The sequence below is a fragment of the Durio zibethinus genome, chromosome 24 (assembly GCF_047325235.1).
Source record: "Durio zibethinus cultivar Kanyao isolate XHJ-2024 chromosome 24, ASM4732523v1, whole genome shotgun sequence".
In the NCBI taxonomy this organism is placed as follows: Eukaryota; Viridiplantae; Streptophyta; class Magnoliopsida; order Malvales; family Malvaceae; genus Durio; species Durio zibethinus.
In genome coordinates, this window is record NC_143185.1 from 20205211 (window position 1) to 20219588 (window position 14378).

The 14378-nt window shown below is 29.1% G+C and overlaps 1 protein-coding gene and 1 pseudogene across 2 annotated transcripts; both read right to left on the reverse strand.

Moving 5' to 3' along the window:
* Positions 1-1306: 1306 nt before the first annotated feature.
* LOC111316227 (putative galacturonosyltransferase-like 1 pseudogene) lies at positions 1307-2788 on the reverse strand (annotated as a pseudogene).
* A 5729-nt stretch (positions 2789-8517) lies between these two features.
* LOC111316228 (uncharacterized) lies at positions 8518-10022 on the reverse strand. 2 transcript variants are annotated; one of them, XM_022918241.2, is made up of 2 exons: positions 9872-10022; positions 8518-9416 (listed from the first exon to the last, which is right to left on the reverse strand). In XM_022918241.2, the coding sequence occupies exon 2, from the start codon at positions 9403-9405 to the stop codon at positions 8728-8730; it is 678 nt and encodes a 225-aa protein (XP_022773976.2). In that variant the 5' UTR covers positions 9406-9416; positions 9872-10022; the 3' UTR covers positions 8518-8727. The 2 variants fall into 2 exon arrangements, with proteins under 2 accessions (XP_022773976.2, XP_022773977.2); XM_022918242.2 differs by having other exon boundaries at positions 8518-9407; positions 9872-10016.
* Positions 10023-14378: the final 4356 nt, after the last annotated feature.

Consider the following 14378-nt stretch of genomic DNA (forward strand, 5'->3'; position numbering starts at 1 on the left):
TGATTATTGGTAATTTAGTTAATTAGACTTTCGTGACTTATAATGGCTTCTGCTTTGTCCCTCTTTTTCTTTTTTAATTCTCACATGGAAGCACTATACAGGATTTCAATTTTATAAATATTCAAATGTTCATAAGATTTCACTTCATTCATATTTCCTATGTTAGATCTTGTTATATGTACAGCTTGATAAGTTGGCTGTGAGTCAGTAACTGAGATTTATAAATCCCCAAGAGTCAGACACTTTGCAGGGAATTTGCCTTATAATATGTAAGTGAATATATGTGAATATAAGTGAAATGTGATGATCCACACCTAACTTAAAAGATATTATTCGTTTTCATATGAAGTTTTTATAGTTTTATCTCATAATTTTATCTTATAAGAAATGTCTCATAAGTTTGAGTTTAAATCTTTACTTATATATTATAACAAATTTTTAAAATATTTTGATATAAAATTAAAATATCATATAAATGCACTTCCATCCACTACTCATTATTAGAAAAAGCTAATAAACTTCATTAGGCCTCATTTAGTATTGCCATGGAAAGGATTTTTGCATTCTAAAGTTACTTTTGATTCAAACACAATGATAAATAATAAAAAAATTTTGGTTTTTCGATTTAAAAATTTAGTTTTACATTCCAAACGAAGAAGCTGGTCAAGAATTGTTTTTACCATGAGTTTTTACCATGAAAAAGTACTTTTGAGATAAAAATCATTATATTACCCTATATTTTTAATATTTTATTATTTTATATATATATTTATATATTTTAGACATTTCAATTAACATATTTTCATAACAATATTAAATACTTAAAATTTTTAATTATACTTTTTTTATGATTTTTTAACGTACTTTTTTTAATCCAAACCTTTTTCACCCACAATAAATGAGCACATCAATCATCATCATTGTTTAAATTAACCCTAAAAGTAAATGAGAAAAAAAAAAGCGTAGTAAGTATTTTTTAGGAAGTCTTGAACATAAGCTAGCTCTAGCCCATCAATCATCATCATTTTCGTCAAAGTATCAAAGTCAAATAATGCTTGGCTTTAGCAAGAAAATGGACACCAAAAGAAAAGGAGAGAAAATCACTCAAAGTTATGCTAGCAAATGATTTGTAGCTATAGTTATGACTTCATTACTGTATAAAGTATCCCATAATAAAGCTTCCTCTTCAAATATAGAAACTGTGGAAATCATTTACGGCAAGTGTATGTAATTCAAGCTGGCTTAAATTCTGGAGTAAAATAAGGTGCAGTTCACTGCACAAGACCAGACATTGCACCAACATCATAGTTTTTCAAATTTTCACAATCAATATGGATGCAGTTATGTCAAGCAATTCAACAGAAAAACAGAGGAGAAGATATTGAATATGAAAAGTGAAAATATATTGATCTTTTTTCTCTTCTTTAGTAGCCGTAACTGTGATATATACTGTTCTCAGATACATAGATTAAAAAAAAAAAAGATTGTAGTAAGACTGTTAATGCTATCTGCTGTATAATCTATGAACATCTCCCCACACTTCTCACCATATTTGCAAGAGAAATTAGATCTTAACTTTTCACTCAGATCTCTATTCTCCTTAGTTCCATGGCATCATTGAACCTAAAAATCTCAGCCCAGAAAGGAAAAAACCAAAGTTCTAGGACTTCAAAGTAAAGGGTGTTTGCCTCAGATCATAAGCTGCCCATAAAGCATCCAAAGGACAAGGCTGGTTAGCATCTAGTCTCACCCATGGCTTCCCTTTCCCACTCCAATGCAACAAACTAACAGGGCCAGGGTGCAAATCCCTGCATAATCCTCTATAATTATCTCCTCCGAGCCCATGTTGGTTCCATCTATGATCAACAGGCGCTATGTTCCCTGCAAAGACAAGCAAGAACGGTGGCAAAGACCCTAACTCGTAGATCCTCATTCTCTTTTGAAGCTCCATCCATTCTATAATCTTTGTAGTGTAATCTCCTTCACGCCATCTTTGCAAGTCTATCACCATCACCCCAGTGTTGAAATAACAAGCTTTGCGTCCAGCAAATGTTAAAGATAATGTAGGGTTTGACCAGAAGGTTGGGGTGAAGTAGGAAGTGAAGTTGGCGTTGCAATACTCTGTTGCAGCTAAAACCGAGTGGTCTCCTAGTGGAGTTGCGGCAAGTTTAGCAATGTCATCGACGAGGATGAGGTCGGAGTCTAAGTAAACGACTCGGCGGAGACATGGAGGGAGGATGTTAGCGAGGTAGTTTCGGGCATAGTTGAGAGGGCAGTCGAGTGCTGAGCGGATGGAGGTGGAAATGAGGCCCGAGACTGCGGAGGAATTGTATGGGTAGATTTGGAATTTGAGGGAAGGGAAGGAGCGGGAGATTGTGTGGCTGAGGTGATGGTGGTTGGTGGTGACGGAGGCAATGAAGTGGAAGATGATATTCTGAGGACAGGAAGAGTGGTGGAGGACGGAGACAACGGCGGCCATTGAGCCACGTAAGTAGGAAGCGTCTAGGGTCATTGCAACGTGAACAGCTTGATCGAAGCACATTTCATTGGTGCCACTAGTATCGATGGAGGGGCAGGTTGGAGAGTTATAAAATTGTGGAGCTTCTTTGAATCTTTGATAATTAGTGATAGTTGCGGAGGCAGGGGCAGCATTGATGGCGGAGATGAGGAGGAAGAGGAGGAGGTGGTAGTGGCAGTGCTGGGGTCGCTGGGGATGATGCGGTGGGATTGTTAATGCAAGTTTGGGCATTTTCTTGGTGGGAAGGGAAAAGGATATTGAAATTATAAAGACTTGGAAGCATTAGATTGCGGTTAATTAACCTTTTAGATTGGGAAAGCGGACACATCAATAATGTCTACTCTGCGTTAGCTGAAAAAATTAATATGATAAGATGATATTATATGAATATAAAAATAAAATAATTTAAAATTTTAATAATAATTATATATAAATTTAATAAAATAATAAATTATATTTTATATTTTTATATCAACATAAATAATAATATATAATTTTTATATAAAATATAATATAAATATATAAATTTTAATATTTTATATAATATAAATACACGAATTACTAAACGAAATAAAAAAAACCTTTGAACCAATCAATGTTTTCGGCTTCAAATTTCTCTCTTCCATTTTTAAATATGGACCAATCAAATATTGACAGTGTATTTTATTTTTATGTTCAAATTAAGAATGCTTTTCACTCTTGAAATCAAGATTTGCTAATTAAATGTGGTAGCTAAGACAAGAGAGTACATTAAAACAAGCTTTTACACTGTATTTGAAGTGGGTATCAATGATGGGAAACCAATAAAGAACAAATTATTTAAGTTGGATTTTCCTCCAAAAATATTGAATTGTAAGATCTTACAATGACATATCAAAAATTTGGTTGAGCCATCCACGTCTAGGAAAAGCTCTAGCACAGCATTTTTTTTTTTTTTTTTTTTTTTTTTGGCCTTCAATCCAAGGATTTGCATGTTCAGTGGAACAATAAAAGCAATAAATTAAGCATGTTGATGTTATCAGCTACCTCCTTAAATGACTTTGACTTATTTGGGTCTTGTCAATTTAAATGATCAATTATTTTTTTATTACCATAGATGGCACTTAACTGCAATAAATGGGCCCATAAAATGCCACCTAATCAAATAGTGTAAAAAATTGGGTCCCGCTGAGGGAAAGTTGATTGCCTATAAATTGGTGGAAAGTGCTTCAATTAACTTCATATCTAACTATTGAATGTGTCCAAAGGTGATGTACATTTATTTCGATTTGAATTTATATTTATAATATTTTAAATTTAATTTATTTTGATGATTTTTTATTATTTATTTTTAAATTTAATTTAATTTGATATTATATAAATCGTATTTAATTTTATTTAAAATTAATAAATTATTACTTTTAAATATAAAAATTATTTTTTAATATAAATATAAAATTAAATAAATAATTATATATATCGAATTGGATTGAGTCGGATGAATTTATTTAAAATTTGATCCCAATTTTAGTTTATAATTACTCAATTCGATTTGATTCGAAATCATATTTTAAAAAAATAATTCTTAAAAAATCGAATCGAATTAGATTAAAATCCGTCAAAAATAGATTCGATTATCATTCTTAATTGTGTCACAAATCTATGACCTAACATGGGCTTATTAGTAGTTTAGATGATAAAAGAAAAAAAATCACTTTGTAGTTTTCTTCTTTGTAGCAAAGAAATGGAGTTTGGCTATAAAAAATCATTGCTTGTCAAATGCTCAACAATCCAAGTGAAATCTTTCCAAATTTTTGGTTAATTTCATCTTTCTCTGAAACCCCAAAATGGCCAACAAACCCTTTTCTTCCCCTCTTGATCATAGTAGTTAGCTCAAACATTCAATTCATCAAGACATATATATCTTCACTCTGTCATTCTCATCAATGTGTTCAAATTAATTATAAAAATTACTCTAAAAAGATGAATTTATCAACATTGCTTAAAAATAGTGTATGCATTAGTTGATGATTCTCAAATGATAGATCACCTTATATCTCAAAGAAAGAATTACACATCTTGGAAAAGGGGCACATTTTTTATTGTATCAATTTGGGGTTTAATTTGATTTTGTGTTAAAAATAGTTGAGATATAAGGTTTCTCATATTAAAAAATAATAAGAAATGTAATGGCATAGCTAATCATGAAAAATCATCGAAGTTAAACTTAATTGGTTTATATAATCATTCTTAAGGGTTGATATTCATCTACTAAGTACAAAGATCAAATCTTAATATATGAAACTTTTTCTTATATTTTTATGCAATCTCTTTTGTAAAAAAATAAAAAATAAAAACAAAGGTGCTATCTTTAATTGAGCTTTATTTCTTATGAGCTATCTAGCAAACCAAAATTAAATCAATGGAAACATGGAGGCTTTATGTTAAGATGAAGAAATTAAAAGAGGGAAAAGAAAAGGAGGAAACCATCCTCAACAATATCATTGAATAGCATGTGCACCTCACATGCTTCTCAAAAAAAGTTATTTGTCCTTGCCATAACAGAAATGATGTGAAATGGATGCTTCCTCTTTCATTATTAGAGTTTCATTGAAGCAAAATGATTAAAGCAAAGACACAGCATGTGCTACACATGACACTGATACACCTTCCAATTATAAAGGTGACCTGACCCCAAACTTGTTAAGTAATGATCCCTTTTTGTTTAATTTCTTTCCCCTTCTAGTTTCTTGTTTGCTAGAAAAATTAAGTTGAACCCCGTTCAAACCTTAATTTCAAGTGATTGGCAATCTTTGGCTGTTGGCACTCCTTTTTCTACAATGGATTTAGACGATATACATGGAGATCCGTATATAGTCTTCGAAATATTATTCGTTTTAATTTAAAATTTTTATTATTTTATTTTATAAAAAATACCTCATAAATATAAATATAATTTTTTATTTATATATCATAACAAATATTTAAAACATTTCAATATGAGATTTAAGTGGCATAAACTCTTTTTGTTAAATATAAAACACACAAAATCATGTAATCAGAGTTACATCAAATATTAAAATTTTAAAAATAATTTTTATCATATAATATTTAAATTCTGTCGGATTGTGATTGATTCGATATTATTTTTAAAAATTTATACCCAACCTACAAAGTATTATCTATTTTAATTAAAAAATCTTATAATTTTTCTTATAAAAATATCTCATAAATATAAATTTAAACCTCTACAGCTCTACTTATATCCTCTAGTGAGATTAAAGTGTCTGAATTTATCACCGACGGCTAACGAAGAGAGAAGAATTTTTTTTTAAAAAAAAGGTCAGCTTCAAGCGGCAATCCCCATGGTCTCAACTCTCAAGTTTCGTCTTTTTGCTAGTTAATGACTTTACAATTTTCATATACACTGTATCTAAGTCGTATGTTTAGTAGAGTTTTAATTTATCTGACCTTGACATGACAAGGTGGCTATATATGCAGTTCATTTGAGAGACTTCCATTCCAAAAACTTGCTGCAGAGAGGCTTAAATGCAGCACTATGGCCCCTCGAAACGTACATATCAGAAGAAACCCTTACAATCTAAGGATACAGATACGAAATTATAAGTCGAAGAAATTAAGGCTCGAACTGAACCAAGCACACAGTGTAGCAGAAGATATGGAGATCAGCAGCCCCAAGCATTTATTCAAAATTCCAGGGTCCTTCCGTTGATTTTGATACGGTTTGGCGGCAAGATCAACCCTAATATCGATCCAACGTGAACAAGCTTACTTGTTTTGTCAAATATTGCGACAGAACTCAATTTTTGAAGCTTAATATAAATACTTCAATTTCATTTTAACAAAGCCATGAAACTAGTATTTATAGTTAGTTTAAAACAAGAAAAGGAAAGGGTCTATTAATTACAATTGCAAGGAAAGTCTAAAGCAAAAGTTTTATGCAACTTGATGGTTTCAGATTCAAGGTATATATTTTGCAGGTGAACTGATGAGGGTCAATGGTTCCATGAATATGTTTCAGGTAAACTTTTTAACATCAGAACCATCAATGATTCAACAAAATTTGTGGCTGAAAGGAAACTAGATAGTTGAAACTTTTTTATAAGTTTGAACACGAGTGCTTATCATGAGAGTTCTTGAGTATTAAAATTGAGTAAAAATAGCTGTATAGCACCCAAAACACAAGGGAAGACACCTAGCTTTGATGAGCATGGAGCTGTTGCAGACAGATACCAGCATTGCAGAAAACGCATACTACACAACTTTGAAACATTTTCTAGCTGGCATTACCAGCAGCAATAATGTTCAATATATGTTTTTTCAAAGTTGCAGCTTGAAATAGATGAAATTATAGCAGATGCTGATAATTGAACTTCATATCTGATGTCAACCAATTGAATTAAATTTCGGATTCATAATATTCACTATCATTCAATACCATGTTATGCAACCGAGCATTATTTTACAGACAACCCAATTTTAGTCTATAGCATGCTCAATGTTGGTTAGATGAATTTGTGTTCTATAAACGATGCCCGTTAAAATTAGAGGTTTGAGTGTCAGACACAAACTCATGTCCTATAATTGGCTTATGGGAGACACATATCCATGTTCAAAACCATGTTCCACCTTATCCATGTTCCACCCAAAGAAGTCCAGTAATTAGATTAGATTAGATTACCTCCAAAAATATTTTTTTGAGTCTTCATTCCATCGGTTTAAATAATTTTAAATTAAATTATCTAAAATTAAATTAATTGAATTATTTTATTTTATTTTTATTAATCGAAAAGAATTTATTCATTTCAAAAATTAATCGAATAATTTAATTCCTTAGTTCGATTAATTTTTTTAGTTAACCAAATAATAAAACATATTCAAATTATATTATATTTTAAATTCTTAATTTTTCATATTTGAAACAAATTAAATAAAATCATCTAAAATATTCAAATATCAAAATATTAAATTAAAAACTTTAACAACTTATAAAATAAAATGATTTATTTCATGTATTTTTAATTTTATATATGGTTTTGTTATATTTTAGTTAATTTGATTATCAAATTGAATTCATCAAATATCCAAATTTCTTTAAAATTATTTTTCATAATCGATCAAAATTAATTATATAATAGATCGATTAATCAAATTAATTTGATTTAATCGATTAATTCGATTCTAATCAAATTATGAATACCCTATTAAAAAATTTCTACACAAATATTAAAAAAAACATTTTTTCCTTGCAACAATTCTAACACGACTGGCACGTAATGACAAATTAAAACAAATCATATCATGAACAAGTATTCATTACAATTAATCAATTACAATTTAAAATTATGTAAAATCCAATATGAAACCCACACTTATAAAATATAAATCTCTACCTAAATTTTTGTAATGGTTGAATAATTATTGTAAGATTATAATAAAATTAATTGTAAGTATAAAAATAGTAGGTAAAATACACTTAAAAACGCCCCAAATAAGGATTTGCTTTGATAAATTACATGAGCATGTGCATGATTAATATTATGTACTTGATAATGATCTCAGACTTCAGTTAAACTAATCCCAAAAACTTAAATTATCTTAGTAAGCAAATCAACTGTTGTGGAGGAAGTTTCTATTATCAAAAAGGTATTTAATGGAAGGGGGAGCCATAGAAAGACAAAAAGAAAATTAAAAATGGTCAGTGCAACAACATACTTCAGCAATATCCAAAGCAGAAACAATTTGCCAACACCATAAATGTCATTCTCCCCACCATTGGCAACAACATTCTCAGGAATGTCACATGTTTCCACCATTGGACAAAGATGCTGGATACACTTTAGCATCCCATTTAGAACATTTGTTTTCACATATAGAAGAACTGGTTTACCATGTCACGTGATAGGCTATGCACAATTACTTCAACTGCTAGTTGTGATTATATTACTAGCAACCAGCTATGGAACAGCTAAACAGGCAATCAACACAATGTCTCCATGTATAAGAAAAAAAATACTTCACTGGTTCTTATTTTAGCAAAGAGAAATTAAAATTTGGTGTAAGTTGTTGCAGAAGCTAAATGAAACAAAAATGACAGTATAATATAGACAACCTTTTCTCAAGCCAAAACATAATCTCCAATGCAGCTAGCACATTTACAGACAGACACTAAATAACCAGCACTGGCTGAGCTTAAGTGGCAAACTATTTCACCAACAAAGCAGAGCAAGGACAACAAAGATCCCTATCAACCAAAGAAGATTCTTCAAAACATTATCTGCTTGCTGTCCTCGAGCCGTTGGCTGGGGAAACCCTTGACCATGGCCACCATGAACAGTATTGAACCCATAAGGAAATCCTGAAGTTGTTCCATACACAGTTGCGTCAGGAAATCCATGAAAATGAATATTAAACAAGGATGGCAACAGGCCTCCAAAACCCATTGTGAAGTTACCAATCCTTGAAGTTGCCATCGGAACAAAACCCCCCATTAGTCCAAACCCGTAATTGGCAAACTGATTTGTTTCTGGGGGAGAAGGAGCAGTTGCTGGTCTTTGCCCAGCTGGGCGGTTTGGGATTTCCATGCCTGGATACGATTTTGACCGCGGATCAGTCTGGTTTTTGCCCCTGCCATAAAGAGGAACGAGTTTTTCCTCTTGTATGAGGGCCTTGCAAACCGGGCATTCTTGACAATGAGAGTGATGGTGCAACCATCTGTACAGGCATGGCCAACAGAAGAGATGACCACAAAAAGTAACAACCGGGTCTTGAGCTAATTCAAAGCAGATATTACAATCGAAATCACCAGCATCATTAGAATTATTACTACCCGAGCAAGAAGAACTTGGGGGCGGTATGCTTGTTGATTCCTCAAAACCACTCGCCATTTCTAACACACCTAACACAATAAATCAACAGAACCATAAATAAATAAATAAAATTATGAGAAAAATATACAATTAAAAACCCTAAATGAGAAATCCAAAATTTAAGTTATGGAATCAAAATCGCCACTTTCAATCATCAAAATGAGCTCGCTTCAAAACCCAATTCCTAATAAAAAAACCCTAAAAAATCTGAGATGCAACAAACCGCATGACGATAAAAGTAAAAAAAAAAATCGAATCTTTTTGACTAGTTCATCAAATTATCCCATAAACGACATTAATCATAAAACAAACCTAACAATTTTATTCGTCTAATCAAAAGAAATCGAATCTAAAATCAGAACAAATAACAATCAATTAAAAACCCAGGAAAAAGAATCTAAAAAACAAAAAGAGATCGCATACATTATAATCAACAAAATAACAAAATTAAGATCTAAATATTGGGTAAAAATGAACAAATAACCTGAGAGTTGAAGGAATTGACTGGACCAGTTTCTTAATTTTTTTTGTTAATTTTGAAAAAAGGTGGAGTCAAACGAGGGCTATCAACGGGAAGTTGGGTGATTTGGGAAAGATTCGAGGGTTTTCGAATTCTTCCTTCCATTTTCGGTCTCAGCCCAATATTTAATTTTTTATTTTTATATTTAAAAAATGCAAAAGAAAATTCGTTATTGGGCCCGTGAGGCCCAAGTTGTATTTCACCTATTTTTTAATTTTTTTTACCAAAAAAATCAAACTTCTTCTTGTTATCGAATTATAATTTTTTTAAACAAGAAAATTAGAAAAAAAATCTTCTTAAACAATGAAAAATTATTAGAAAAAAGTAATAACAAAATAATTGTGTTAGTATTTGATTTGAATAAATTAGATTGAATCTTTAGAAAAATATTAAGTAGATTTGGCACTACCTTTGCCAATAAAATTATTTGTTAGTAAAGGTAATTTAATAATAGGGAAAAAGAATAGAAAAACACCCAACCCTATCAATTATAATGAATAATTAGGGGAGAAGTATTTTTGTTAAAAAAAGATTGTAATTTAAGGATAATAGAATGATTGTAATTGTTAATATTTAAATTTTTAATTTTAAAATACTATTTTTTAAAAATAATTGTATGAATCAATTATATTAAAGTTATGTTTGATAAATTAAAAAATTAAGTGCTGAAAATTAATATTAAATTTGACAGGTATTGAATTTGAATTATAAAATTGTTTGATTTTTTAATAAAATTTAAATGTTGAATGTAAATATATTGTTTGATAATTATAAAATATTTAATTCTGAAATTTATTATTTTATCTTATTTTTATTATAGATAATGAAATAGTATTTTTAGGGGTTAATAATTAAAAGAATTAAAAAAACATTTATTAAATATTTTATGCATTAAGTAATAAATATTCAAAGCTTTTTGGTGTAAAAAAAATATTTTAAATGAATTTTAAAATGTGTTACCAAATGCATTCAAAAAATTAAAATATTAAAATTTTTTATTTTCAAGTGTAATAAAAATTTTCAATGATTTATAGTCTCAAGTTCAAAGCCTTTTTTTTTTTTTTTTTTTTTTTTGTCTTTTCTTGATGCCTGTTTCATTTTCTGTGGACTGGACAAGATGGTTGGAACTTTTTTGGGCTTTAAAAGCTTACTATTATATGTAATCCAATGAAACAAAATTTTCGCCACAGCTGAAGCCAGATTCATGACTCAACCCATGAAAAAAAATATCTTTTGTTGAACTCGATCAAAGGATAGATTTGATAATTCATATATTCGTGTTATATAAAATATTAATAATTTATGTATTCATATTATATTTTATATAAAAATTATATGTAATAATTCACATCAATACAAAAATATAATTTTTTTTTATTTTGTTAAATTTATTTATAATTTTTATTAAAATTTTAAATCATGTTATTTTCATATTTTTTATTTGTATCATTTTCATGTCGTGTTTAAAATTATCAAGTCCACAAGTGGGACTCGAGGAAAGCATATGGATTATAGTAATACTGCAATAAAAGAAAGGTAGGTAGCAAAATTTCGATGTTTTGATTAATTTGCTTTGCACAACATGCTCCTTTTTCATGACCCAGAATTGCCGAAACAACTTTGTATTTGATTACCTCTGAATGTTGGATCAGTTGGCACGAAATAATAGACTCATCTGCTGAAATCCAGGGTTCTATTTACTTCAATAACTTCCACTGTTCTTTGCCCTTTTCTAAACCAAAACATGATGTAGTATTGGCATGGCCAATCCGACATTCCATAACTTAAGGTATTCTACTTCCCTGTTGTTCGAACTCAGGATAAGTATCGTATATAGGCATTTGCACGACACGAATAAGTTTAATTTTTCTAAAATTTCGTATAATTGTAGGGTTTGATCTCCATAATCCATACACATTTGTTGAATATGTATCAAACACGATTATTAAAAAAAATTAAGAGTCGGACCAACATAATACAAGCGATTTTGTTTATATATTTTTCTTGTTGAATTGTTATCGTCTCATTCAAGATATGTGATACAAAAAATTTCGAAGAAAATTATGACCGATCACTTCGTATAATAGTAGTATTCTATTAATCTTAATCATACGTCTAGCCTACAAAATTGCTGTCAAAATCATTCAATTCTAACTTTTTTTAGCTCTTTATAATGAAATTTTGGCAATATGTTTTCTCATCAACAATTATTGGAACTTGAAAATTTTCATGTTTTTCACATTGGTAACATTCAACATTTGGGTTCTGTCTTTTACATTTTGGAAAACCATTTTACGGATCTTTAGATTCAATGAAATAATTACTCTTATTTAATTTACTAATATATCACCCTAACATTCTTCTCATGGTTAGATATAATGTAATATTTTAGTTAGAGGTGAATAAATGATCGGTTTGATCGATTCGGTTTGAAAAAATCAATAATCAATTTAATTGATTTTCATTTAACAAATAATTTAACCGATCGAATATTATTAAATAATCGATCATAATCGAACTGATTAAAATCAATTTGATTCGATCGGTTCGGTTAAATAATTAATTTTTTTTTATCATTTTTCATCTTATTATGAATAATTATTTAATCACAAATTTAAATTCAATAAAATTCAAACTCTAGTATCATTCAAACTAAATTACTAAAGAATTTAATAATTTCAACAATATTTTACAAAAAAAAAATAAATAAAAATATTTATCTCAATTTTTTTTATTTTTAATTATTAGAAAGTCGGTTAATTTAATCAGTGCGGTTATCAATTTTAAAAATCGAAAACTAACCGAATTAGCTAATTTAATCGATTTAAAAAATCGATTATAACTAAAATCGAATAAATCAAATCGATTCAACCAAATTTACTCGATTTCGATCGATTTAGTAAGTTCAAACTAATTTTTGCTCACTCTTAATCTTAGTCCCCACAAAAAAAAAAAGATTTTTATTTTATATATACAATGATTGAAGAATTCAAATCTAATTTTCTTACACACTAACTATTAAGTCAAATATTCGATCGGATGTAATTTGTTTAAAGAGATTTTTTAAGAAATTCATATTAATTGTAGCTTTATCCATATATTCCTGCAATTTTCCCTTGCAAATGAATCAATAACTACCAAAATAAATATGATAGCTAAAAGACAACAACCAAGAAGAGGACCTCATTTCTTTTATAAGCTTTCAAATGTTGTACAAAGGAAATTGATTGCAAACTTGAAAAGAAAAAAGTTGTTAACTACTGATATTGAAATCGATTTCAGAACTAAAAATTTTTAAATTTTAATTTTAATTGTAGCTCAAAAAATTTTTAAAAAATTGTATAAAGCAAAATACTCTTGGACAAAATCCCTGCACTAATCATAAGTAGGGACGGCAATCAAATTCGTCCCTGACGGGTTTCGGTCCGATCCGATCCTATGGGATCGAGTTTTTTTTTTTTGAATTTCGAGTTTAGGGTCGAGTCGAGTCGGGTATAGTTAGTGAACAGTTGAGGTCGGGTCGGGTTCGTGTATGCCTAAAACCCGACCCGATATTATATAAAAAATTATTTTTTAATTAATTATTTTAATTATATATATTTATATAATTCTATTTTTAAATATTTATATTTTAAAAATAATATTTTATTAATTTCGGGTCTAATCAGGATATGATTTACGTAGTGTCGGGTCGGATCGGGTTCAAATATTAAAAAAATTAGATAAAATTTGATTCGAATTTAATAAACCATAAAATTAAGTCGGGTTTGAGGCGAGTAAAATTCACCCCGAACTCGAATCCGACCCGATGTCATCCCTATATAAGCAGTGATTTTTTTTTTTTTCTAATTTGCAGGAAAAGTATATAGCGATTGTTACGTTACAACTCTCAAGGCTGGTGTTGTGCCTTTTGGTAGATTAATTAGGTTGATGAATTTCATCAAACACTTAGGAATCCAATAATGCCACATGTCCAACAAATTTAGGGTTTCATGCAAAATATCAGCTAAGAAATTATACTGAAAGAGATGTCAGCACGAATTTGTTGAGTTCCTTTAATTGTCTTCAAATTCCTTTTCCGTATTTCTTTTTTCTAATTTGAAGGTTTCATTCTACATTTAACGATTTAAATATTTATATCGTATAAAATTTTAAAAATTTAAAATTTATATTATATTTTATACAAAAATTATATATCATAATTTATATCAAAACAAATATATAAAATACATATATTTTTTTAATTTTATTATACTCATATATAATTATTTCTAAAATTTTAAAATGCATTTATGCATCATGTCATCAAGGAATTTTAAACTGTTTTCTTTCTTGATCCAAGGTACTTATTCTGGCTGATATTGCTTAATTTCTTATAGACAACCATTAGCATCTTTTAAAGAACAAGATATTATATATACTATGATTCAACACTAAATTTTGTCATTATATTTTAATTTTAATTTTATCA